The sequence below is a fragment of the Carettochelys insculpta genome, chromosome 5 (genome assembly GCF_033958435.1).
Source record: "Carettochelys insculpta isolate YL-2023 chromosome 5, ASM3395843v1, whole genome shotgun sequence".
NCBI lineage: Eukaryota > Metazoa > Chordata > Testudines > Carettochelyidae > Carettochelys > Carettochelys insculpta.
Window position 1 is genome coordinate 90,677,436 of NC_134141.1, and position 12,294 is coordinate 90,689,729.

A 12,294-nucleotide genomic window follows, 5' to 3' on the forward strand; every position below is an offset into this window, starting at 1 on the left:
TTCAAAGTCTTTTCCCATAGTGACGATCATTCGTTTAGTTCTCCAGGAGCAAACAATGAGTCATGTAGCTCAAAAAAGGCGAGAGATGGGGGTGGGGTTTGCCATGGATCCCACTAACTTTTGGAGGTCAACAGTATGACTTTTGGAAAGTCTAAAGGAAAACAAAGTCAAGGGGAGACAGATAAAAGCCAACCAGCCCCAAGCTGCACAACCCTGGAGCAAACCACGCAGTGCCTGAGGAGCTGCCACACTGCCACCCAAGCTACTGCACCAGCTCTCGGGGCTGCGCAGCTTGGGGCTGGGTGGCTTTGGCAGCATTTCTCTGGTGGCAGCTCCAGTGAGTCATGCTGGGCAGGGGACCTGGCTGCAGGGGCATGAGAGTTAGGGAGCCTGGCTGGGGGGAGAGTCGCCTGGCTGTGGGGAGGGGTGTGTGGCGATTGGGTGTCTTTCTTCCGGACACCGCTGCCCTCGGGTCTAGTCATTCCTTCACCTTTCATTTTGTTACAAACTTATCTCCCAACATCTTTTTCTGCTCAAGGTTCTAACAAATAGAAACAGGAAAAATAAGTAGCCTTCCTAAGAGCTCAGCCATGGGTGAGACTGGTGAGGTTTACACATATCTGTGAGCTGGCTTACACATATCTGTGAATCTCTCTGCTTTCCTGTGAAAACAGATTTCCTCTCCATCACATGCCAATGTGTTGGTGCTTCATCTCAATGCATGGCTAGATAGCTCTCTGGTGTAGAACAAAATTGTTCTCCAGATGAACAAATAGTACTGCTTAATAGTCAAAGATACACAACCAGGAAAACTCACTTATTTTGGCATTCCCTCTGAGACCTTTCTACTTGGTTTCTCCGAGCACTTTGTCCAGTTCTGGAAGAAAACTTCATCCAAAAAACTCAACTTTACTCCAACTTATCATTCAGGTTATTGTATTATATGTGTAAAAGCCCTTTGCACGGACTGGCCAGGCCCAGGTGCAGTGGGGTTAGGGACAGGGTTATACTGCAATTCCAATTTGTGTCACACACTACTCAATTTATATACATCTTTACTAACTACTGACTATCTGGGATTCTTGCATATAAGCCCAATTACGTTGCAGGTTGTGTAAGGCAAGTTTAACAGTTCAGTGTTTTTAATGTCTCAGTGTCTGACTCCACTGTTCTATCATGATAGTGATGCTACAGCCACATCCTCATGTCTAACTTCAAGAGTTGTCAGGATTCCACATTAATCAGAAGATTTCTATATGTACAATATAGTGTTTTATTCCAAACCTCGCTCTTCCAAAGAAGAAGCCTTACTGAATGTAAGAAGTCATCTCACCTTTTATGTTGATAGCTTTATGCCTCTTAGGATTTCATGAAAGCTTTTCGTCTTGGTTGCAGAGTGATCAAAAGGACACCTGTCCAGTGGATTACACGATAAATCTTAACCTTGTATGAAGCCTTTGGGCTTGGGGGTCTTGTCTCCCTCCAAGGGCGATTTGCTCATGTCACTAAGACAAAATCTAACTTTGAAGCCCTGCTGAAAAATGTGTGTGTCAGATATTTCTATGGCAACCACCTGGTCTTTCAGTGCACAAGCTTTTCCCAGAACTGGTCTCTCATGCTTTCTTGATAACTAGGGTACTGTTTGGAGATGGTGTGCTACTATCTGTACTGGATCCAACTCCTTGGCATCTTCCTTTGTAATTAAGTATTATGAATATTTGCTAGAGGGTATGCGTAGTGATGCTACTCAAAGGAAAAGGAGACTTTACTTACCTTGTTCAATCAACTGAGTTCTTCAAAATGTGTGCTGCTCTTATTTCCCTTTATCTTGAATTATTTCATTTTTGAGAAGGAATTGGAGTAGCAGGGTGGATCTGTCCCTTTCTTATATTATTCTTGTAATGGAGCACAAGGGTGTTTAAGGTACTGGCATAGTGTAATGGAGCACAAGAGTGTTTAAGGCACTGGCATAGACTACAGACACCATTGACAAAAGTCACTGATTAAAAGTGCATTGGAGCATATACATTTTGACATGGAGCATCATAAGAACACACATCTCGAGCAACTCCAGTTACTGTACAAGATAAGTAACTTTTTTCTTCCTAACTATCACTCAGAATTTCATTTACTTAACCAACTTAAGTACTGAAATGAAGCCCAACAGAGTGAGACTTTGGTTGTCGGTGGCAGTTTTTAAAAGATATGGAAAACTAATAATAGAAAAAGCTATTTCTGTTGAGTGATGTGTAACATGTATATTATGCTTTTCCTTCCTTAGCTGAAATAGCTCCTTTGGTTTTGAGGTTTTTGAGGAAGAAACCAAATAAGATGTGTACTTTATTTTAAGGCAAAATGCTGTTGTGGTACACCACTTTCTGTAAGACTAAGCAGATGCTATAGTAAAGTTTTTTGAAAGAATTCAAAAGGATTTTAGAGTTGTAAAATATATTGTTATTTGCAAGGTATACACATCAAATCAATTACCCTGATGTAAAAATGATGAATAATCTCTATAAAAGCTTAGTTTTTATATAGTAGTCATCCAAATGTGCTAAGCATTAGATTTATGTTCTAATTATTGGTCCACACAGCTCCTTTAGCACCAAGGGGAGCAATTGAACCTGCAAAAATAAACACATACACTTTAGGTAGGCAAAAACTGCATTTGTGTGTATAAATAATACCTATGTAAAATGCCAAACCACCCAAAATTTGCCTGTTTTTGTTTTGTGTAATGATCTGGACATATAACCCAGATTTGTCTAATGATTCAGTGAAGCTTGTGAATCCTTTTTGCAAACCCAAAGGCCTACTTTTGAGAAAGTCTGGACTAATTTGTGTTTCTATATTTGAATCAGGTGAATTTGCCTTTTTGAACTGTTCTGCTTTCTTTTTGAGTTCACTAAACCTAGACGCATGATCAGCGCAGCAGTATTTCCAGTGTAAGTTTGTAATATGATTGCTATGTGGTCTGAAGAAAAAAGAAAAGGAAGAGCAAAAAAAAGGGGGATGGAATCAGTATATTTGTATTGTGGTAATTGTCTTAGCTGATGTCAAAGTGTGTAAGGCCGACAGTTCTCAAACTCAGGGTCCTGACCCAAAAGGGGCTTACAAGGCTATTATAATTAGTCACAGTATTGCTACCCATACTTTTGCACTGTCTTCCGAGTTGGTTTGGCGAGCAGCGGCTGCTGGCCAAGTGCTTAGCACTGCAGGCAATGCTACTACCAGCAAGTAATACAGACGGAAGGTTGGCATGGCAGCAGAGGGGTTCATCGCTTTTGGGGGGAAGGTCATCATGCATGAAATATTTTAGAAAGGGGGACCCGAAACTGTATAGGTTTGTTAGATACAGGCTGTCCTCTGAAGAGCTTAAAGTCAAAATCTGCGATGTTGCAATGATGAGATACAAGGGTCAGAATAAGTAGGATTCAGGTAATAGCAACAGAACTATAAAAAAAATCTTTGTTCATGGATTATTTATTTAGAAAAGTTTCCTATAAAGAAAGTAGCATTAATAATTTTTGATCAATGGCCTCCTTCCCTCTTAGTTATTACCATGTCTATCATGAAGTTTAATCTTGTTCCCTGGTCCTGATTAAATATATTCCAAGTGCATCTCAATTTACTGGAGCAAATTCCAAATAGCAAATCTCTGAGTCTCTTAACCTAAGGGAGCCTCACTTCTCTTTGAAATACCCAATACTTACTTTTCTCCACTCTGAACTTTTTCCATTGCAAGTGCCCTCATGACATTTAGGCATTTTTGTAGTCCCGTTCCCAGATGGAAATAAGGCATTACAAATAATTGACCCATTGGAACAGCTTACTAATTACCATGGTGGGTGCTCCGTCACTGACAAATTTTAAATGGAGATTGGGTGTTCTTCTAAAAGATATGTTCTAGGAATTATTTTCAGGAAGTTCTTTGCAACTATGTTATACCGGAGGTCAGACTAGATGATTCCTTGGTCCCTTCTGGTCTTGGAATGTGCAGTTTTCTATGTTTCTACTTTCTGCTTGTTCAACATTTTGCTTAAAATACATTTCCTTGGAGTCTTTTCTACCAGCTATCTCTATTTCATACATGCTGCTTAGTGGGTAAAATAATCCCCATAGCACGGATGCATTCGGGTGATTTTGTAATATTCACTGCTATTTGGTCTTCTGTGTGTCTTAGTTTTATAAATTTTTTTCTCCTATCAACTACTTAGCTTTTTTTAGTTTGATATATGCCATCATCACTGGTAACTCCTATGTGACAGTCAGTTCCTTTCAGGCATGCTCTTTACACATATTTGCTTATAATATTAGCAATCTAATAAAAGTCTCTTAATACCATTTCTGGGCCGACAACTGGCTTGATTCCAATCCAGTGCAGCTAATCCCTTTTCCCAAAATGATAGTCATCTCCCGTAACATTCATTTCCCAAGACAGTAACAACTGTACTTCTGAAATCCCCCTTTTTGTTACTTTACAATTCCACTTAACCAGGATGAAAAGCTATCCTGTGGGGCTTACTGATTGAGTGGATTCCACTGTAATGCAAAACAAGGCTAGAGGAAGTGGAGTCAAAAGAAGAAAAGGACAGAACAATTCAGAATTATTGAATGCTTAGTTCTGCTGAGAGGACAGGGAACTGGACTCGATGACCTCATGAGGTCCCTTCCAGTTCTGGTGTTCTATGACTCTGTGGTTCTATGAACAGACCAATACACAAACAGATGAATGAATTAAAACAAAAAGCAGTCAAGTAGCACTTTAAAGACTAGCAAAATAGTTTATTAGGTGAGCTTTTGTGGGACAGACCCACTTCTTCAGACCTTATCCAGACCAGAACAGACTCAATATTTAAGACACAGAGAACCAAAAACAGTAAGCAAGGAGGACAAATCAGAAAAAGATAATCAAGGTGAGCAAATCAGAGAGTGGAAGGGTGGGGGGGAATATCAAGAATTAGATTGAGTCAAGTATGCAGACGAGCCCCTATAGTGACTCAAAGTTCCCATTACGATTTAAACCATGTGTTAATGTTCTGAATTTGAATATAAATGTGTATATATAATATATATATGTTATTATATTGATTATATATATATTAATATATTATATATTATAATATATAATATATAATATATTAATATAATATATTATATATTATTATATTGAATATAAATATAAATTTATATTCAAATTCGGAACATTAACACATGGTTTAAATCGTGATGGGAACTTTGAGTCACTTGGCTTGTCTGCATACTTGACTCAATCTAATTCTTGATCTTTCCCCCCAACCCCTCCACTCTGATTTGCTCACCTTGATTATCTTTTTCTGATTTGTCCTCCTTGCTTACTGTTTTTGGTTCTCTGTGTCTTAAATATTGAGTCTGTTCTGGTCTGGATATGGTCTGAAGAAGTGGGTCTGTCCCACAAAAGCTCACCTAATAAACTATTTTGCTAGTCTTTTAAAGTGCTACTTGACTGCTTTTTGTTTTGATAGCGTACAGACTAGCACGGCTTACTCTCTGTTACTATTCAAGATGAATGAATTGTGCAGTTTACCTCAGAAAAATGTTAGGTAATAAGATAAGAACAAATCACATGAAAAGGGAGCATCCAGAACCTTGTGGTACAAAGGACTGAAAAGATCTATAGTAGATAAAATAAATTTGTTGAGGTTGTTTAGCCTAAAAAAAAGTTGGAATTCATAAGAGAAATTATGAATGTCATTAGGACAATATTCTAGTCTGTACCATTGACCTGTTTAGTGAGGCCATATGTAGATTAGTCTGACTGAGGGTTTTCTTAAAAATGGATAGAGCTCATCGGAAAGCAGAAAAAGGTTTTTCCAGAAAATTTTATTTTGTTTTATTTTGTTTTGTTTTTGTCTTTTTCATCAAACTTTTCCTACTAGGTCTACCCTACATAATGGAATTATAGAAGGTACCTGGGACAATCAGAATGACTAAAGGTCATAATTATTCAAAAGTGTGAGAGAATGTAGGGATTTTATTCAGGTCTCATTGTTACCCTAGTGAAACATTACTTAGTGCAATGGAGTTACTGCAGATTCATACCAATATAATTAGAAGGAGAATCATTCTCTAAGGATGAAGTCCTGAACCCAATGAAATCAGTGGTGAAACTCCTATATACTTCAGTGGGGGCAGGATTTTTACCAAAGAATACATTATTGTTTTAGGAAGTGCTGGTTGAGCTTTTCAGTTCTTAGTAGAATTAAAACTACAGTACACTATTTACTTTATGTGCTTTCTTTTGTTGGGTTCAGAAATAGATATTTAACATTTTCAGGCAAGATATTTTTTGTCATTTAGTGTGATTGGCTCCAATCTTTGTGGTCTTTGGATAAACAAAAGTATTGCCATACTTCAGTAAGAGTGGGAACAGGCCCTGTACAGAATGCAGACTAGAAAGTCCTACATCTTCACAGATGTCAAGACCTGAAGCATGTAGTGAAAAATCTTGCTGCTCATTTATAATTGTGATATATTAGATAGTTATTTTCCCACACATTGTATAGCAGAATACTGATCTGAGTTCCCATACCTCAAATATCGTAAGAGGAACTAGGTTAGTGCATGAAGATGGGTTGCAGACAAAAATTTACTCCGTTTATACATCTCAGACTCAATCATGTATTAATCATAAGAGGTCACCAAGTATTAGTTTTTTTAAACATTTTAGCAGTCTGAAATTAGGTCTGAATTGTAAATTGAGAGTGAAAAGAGGAAACCATGTCTCCTCATCTTCTTCTTTGGATTTACTTTTTCATAATGCAGAAACCTCTAAACACACGCTCTGAAACATTGTGCTGCAAGAGATCAACGTAAGTCTATCAAAATATAAGTCTATAATAATGCTGGCATATTGGAGCTATAGGATTGTGGCTGTAACACATTTAAAATATGCAGTTGTATTTCATTGGGCCACATTATGTACACTGGATATTAGCTGTACTGCAGGAAACTTTTAATTCCTTTACAGGCTCCAAAACACTATGTCATCTATACAGAGATTCATTATTTGAACTTCAGTATTGGTAAGATTATATCTAAAGTGAGGGATGTTTTAGCAACTTATTTAGATGTTTGTAAGCAAACAGAATACAAATAAAAATATTAGTGACTTAGTATCCATTACTTCCAAAGCACACATAATATGGAAGATAAGGAAAGGAGGAACCTAATTCTTATTTACTTGAATTTTGATAATGTTAGTCTAATAGTAAATTTTAATGAAAATCAGAGTTAGAATAGTAGCAGTTAAAATGAAAGCTGTTCAATTTTTAAAATATGCCATGTCTACCAAAAGAAATTTTTTCAGCAGACTTAGGAATATAAAAGTTGCTAGTTAGCCTGTTGAAGGAGTAGCAGTCTTCAGACATGCAGCTGTAACTTCATAACAGCATGGCAGACGGTTTTATGGAGCCGGTGATTACAAAGATCCACTTTAACTTTTTTTTTCCCCTTGCTGGCAGGTGTCCCACTGGCCTGAGGCCAAGGGCTGTGAACATACTGCAGCCTGTGGTTTGCACCAGAGTGTAGAAAATGCCGACACCAGCTGGCTGCACATAATTACACTGATTGCGGTCTGACAACTTGACCTGTGATATAGAAAAGTGATAAATATGCAAAATATCTCACAGATATGATCCTCGTACAAGTTGTGTCTGTTTTTTTCCTCCACAGATACGATATCTGCACTTATAAAAACAAGCCCTGTGGAACCCTGGGTAAGTTTACAAAGTAGAATTTCAGCTTGTATTTGCTGTTTGTGTGCTTTATTCTTAATTATTGATTGATTAGTTTTGACCTGTTCCGCTAGTAAGCTTTCTCAAATATACATACATATATAAACAGTAAAATGTGACTTACACGGGTATATGTTTTGTTAGATCGCTAGAACATTAAATTATGTGACTTGCTGTTGGGCGTTTCTTTTCTGGCAGCTGTAATGCTGATAAAACCTAGTAGATGATTCAAACTTACCAAGCACTAATTAAGGGAGAAAACTTACTGCTTATTTCCATATAATCTATTTTCATTATATATTTAAAAATACAAATGGGATAGAAAGGCTAAAAAGACCCAGCCCTAGGAAACAGACTTTGTGGTTTAAATTTTTGTATGCTGCATGAGTCAAGGTGCAGTATCAAGACTGCTTCTTCTATAAAGCATTGTGGAAAATAATCCAGTGCCATAAATTAAAACAGTATTGGAGCTCCTTGGTGCCTTGAGAGTGGAAAGCACATTTGTCAACGTTACAGACAGGGATTGTCCTTGCCATCCCCAAATTTGTCACTACAAAGGTGTGTATTATAAATATTGCAGTTCACTAGTGTTTTAAAGATAGAAATTATTATTAAACAGACTTTAATGTGTGGACTACGTGTCATATTTACATAAGAAATCATATTTTCAACCTTAAATCATTCTGTTAGCTTCTTCCTTATAACTGTCAGAACTCGAAGTCTGAGTGGCTGTGTACTTTAGCATACTGATTCTTGTGTGTGATGATTTTGTAGGTCTTCCACAATCAGGGTCCACCAGTGGGTTTTTTTTTCCCCAGTTTCCTCTCTTACTATTTGCACTGACCAGACTCTGATAGTCTTAATTCATGTTGAATAGTAACTTACTATGTAAATGTTCCTAGTGAAGTAACTAGGGCGACCTGTTTACTTAAACTGTAGTCACTGTGCATAAAGGGTATTGGAATCTTGCCCACCGTAAACATAAACCATATGCATAACTTATTTTAGTATAACATAAATGCCTTCAGACTACAAATTTTCTAAATTAAAGCCAGCACAGAGATGTCAAAACTGTTAAGATGTAGTAGTGTGTCAGAATTGCCACTGTAAGTGTTCAAAGGTGGAAATATCAAAGGAAATACTCAGTGAAAAAAACTTTTCTTCTTGCATACTCATACTTGATGTATTTAACTATTGCGTACTAATCCTCATTGCATAAGACTAACGTAGAGCCTAATTCTGCTCCACAGCAAACCAGCACACTGGAGACTAGACATGGCCCTATACTTCACTAAATAGAAAGTGAACACATTTTAAATTGACGCTTTTGTTCGTAGAGCATTAATCCCAACCCTGCTCCTGAAATGGCTTCTTGGAAATGGAAATAGAACTATGGCAGCTTCTTTGCATTGTGGGAACTGGAGTGGGAGAATGGACAATGTCTTCTCTGGCCCTGAATCAACAAAACACTTAAGAAATACTTGTGTCGTTTACCTCAAGTAGTTAGAATAAAGCACATGCTTAATGAGGGCCTATATGAAGTCCTCATACTGCAGCAGCACAATGAGTAAGAGGAACCAAGGTCAAGGTGCCCTGAAAAGAAATGGGACTAGATGTTCAGCTCCCAGACACATCTTCCTATTCTTCCCTTCTAGCGTCCAATATAAGAAGCTGTGTAAGGTTCTACGTTGAAAAAGCAGCCCATGTAAAAGATATCTCCACACTGCAGTAAATCACCTGTGGCAATGGCCCATGCCAACCATTGTGACTCTGTGAGAGAGGAGAGATCCAGAATTTGGGCTCCAGCCTCAGCCCAAATGTCTACACCACAGTTTTACAGCCCTGTGAACTTAAGTCAGCTGACAGGGCCAGCTGTGGGTGTTTTACTGAAGTGTAGACATACCCAAAGTGGCCAGGCAGCTGTTCTGTGGTTTCAGTGGAGGATTTCTCCTCCATTTCTTACACATCTGTCGAGCACCTGGCACAGCTTCTTGGGCCAAGTACTAGGATTTAAATTTGACCTCCACTTTTTGCAAGCCTAAAAGTACTGTACAGATTTACAAGTATTATCCTGACCTTGAGGCTATTATTTCTGTGAATAGGGCTGTTGATCCAAGTTCTGTACACTGAACATAATGGGATTGCTTTGTACATCCTTGAAATGTGGCCACCTCAGTGGGGGAATATGACAAGTTATAAAACTTCTAGGTATGCTACGTTCAGATTCAGGAAGTAAAGAATACTTCATCCAGTTTAAACAGGAGAGAAATTTAGTCAGGTGGAACAATTATTAGACTGACAACAGATAGTAGACTGCAAAAATTTGTTAAACATTTTCTTAATTTTCTCTCCCCAGTTATGCTCTCCTCTCTAGAGTTTACTAGTCATCTTATTTCTACTTATTTTAGGCAGAATGGCATCCTTTAGCATAATTTTCTCATAAAAGGTAATAACTTGCCTTCAATAGCAAGGTAATTCTTTTTCCAGTCACTGTTTTGGAGTGCTGTGTTTCGCAGCACAGGTGATTCCTTTGGAGAGGCTGTTAATGCTTCTTCCAGATAACAGACCACAGGGAAGAATACCTTAGGGAAGGCTGCTGGTTACTCCATCAACAATGACAGCAAAGTGGTTCTGCCATAGCATATTTGCTATATGATATTCTAATGCTGAAGACACTGTATGACACAGCAAAGCTGTATTCTATAAGTGCCGGTGCCTTTCTTCCCATTAACGAATCTTTAATATAATACGATGATAAATGGAAAAACCTTCCATGTTTACCTGAATTTTTTTTATTAATGTGTCTCCTTTCCCTTTATTGATGCGTTCAGTTTTGTTTTTATACCAAAAGAAAAGAAAAAGGAAAAAAAAGTATCCCTTGGGGCTTTTTGTAGCTTAAAAAGTTTCTTGTGCATTTTTAGGAGCCCACTAAACTTAAACAGATCTCTTTAGAAAAAGAATGTGGATACGTTTTACTTGCTACAGCCTCAAGAATGTTAAAATAGAAATGCTTTCTTGAATTCCCTCTCCTGGCTCAAGTTACTAGGTGGTCCCAAGTTACCAGAAGTAAAATTTATAAATCTAACCCCTAGTCTAGACATTTTCCAGCACTGACTGTAGTTCAAAAATATTAATGTCTAGCCGGCAAGGAGAAATTCCCCCCAGTGATTTTGAAAATGGCTAGAAAGTTAACCTTTTGCCAACTGCTCCTTCTGCATGTAGAGGTTATTAAAAAGAACCCAGCCATTTATAACTAGGGCTTTTAAGAGTTGAACACCTTGGCATGACCCTTTGTGTCTCTTTCTATTTATTCAGGCTTGGCATCTGTAGCTGGAATGTGTGAGCCTGAAAGGAGCTGCAGCATTAATGAAGATATTGGCCTAGGTTCAGCTTTTACCATTGCACATGAGATTGGTCACAAGTGAGTAAGTTTAAAAATAAGTATAATAAATTTGATTATACCACCTTTGAAATAACAATGCAATAATTATTATTATGATTTCTTATGTTTGGCTGTAGCATCTGTCCTCTAGGTCCCCTGGTTGCTCCAGATAATATTATCGATGATGAGTGATGATATATTTTATTTGGTGTGTTTTAGCAAGGACTTCTAATTTAGAACTGAGGATGTACTGATCTCAGTTTAATCCCATTGATCCCACTGCAGATCCCAATTTAATCTGTGATTTTGAGGCTGAGCTCAGAAATTTCTGCCTTGTTTCATATATATTTTTAAACGTGTGGTTTTGGTGTTGTCTTTTTTCCCTCTTTCCTTTGTCTATCTTTCATACTAGATCAAAACCAGTTAAAAGGTAAAGATTCTTACTTCTCATTATTTTGCTTTTAATTTATTTTGATCTGTACTGGGGCCAGTGCTTTTCAACATATTCATAAATAATCTGGAAAAAAGGTAAACAGTGAGAAGGCAAATTTGGTAGATGACACAAAATTACTCAAAATAGTTGAGCTTAAAGCTGAATATGAACAGTTACAAAGTCACTAAACTGGGAATATGGGCAACAAAATGACAGATGAAATTCAGTGTTGATAAATGCAAAGTAATGCAGAATCGAAAACATCTCAAATACTTAAATTTTTAGAATCTAAGTTAGCTGCTGCCTCTCGAGAGAGATCTTGAAGTCTGTGTTGATAGTTCTCTGAAACATCTGCTCAGTCTGTAGTGGAAATCAAGAGCTAACAATTTTTTGAGTCATTCAGAAAGGGGTTGAAAGAAGACAGAAGATATCATACTACCACTATGTAACTCCATGGCAGACCTTGAATACTGTGTGCATAACTTCTCAGAAAAGATCTATTTGAATTGAAAAAGACGCAGAGAACGGTAGCGAAACATGACTGGGACACTGAACCATTTCTGTATGAGGATAGGTTTGGACGAATGTGGCTGCTCAGTTTAGAAAAGAGATGAGTGAATGGGGATATGATTTATAAAATCATAAATGGTGTGGAAAAAGTGAATAAAGAAGTGTTATTTACTACTTCATATAATCTAATAACT

General features: G+C 37.5%; 1 protein-coding gene across 3 annotated transcripts in view; it reads left to right on the forward strand.

Annotated features, from left to right (window-relative positions):
* Positions 1 to 12,294, forward strand: part of ADAMTS6 (ADAM metallopeptidase with thrombospondin type 1 motif 6) — a 253,068-nt gene that overhangs the window by 96,641 nt on the left and 144,133 nt on the right. For all 3 annotated transcript variants that reach the window (XM_074995514.1, XM_074995515.1, XM_074995516.1), the window contains 2 exons: positions 7,714 to 7,757; positions 11,091 to 11,196. In XM_074995514.1, coding sequence (XP_074851615.1) covers positions 7,714 to 7,757; positions 11,091 to 11,196 — 150 coding nt within the window. The remainder of the gene's footprint in view (positions 1 to 7,713; positions 7,758 to 11,090; positions 11,197 to 12,294) is intronic.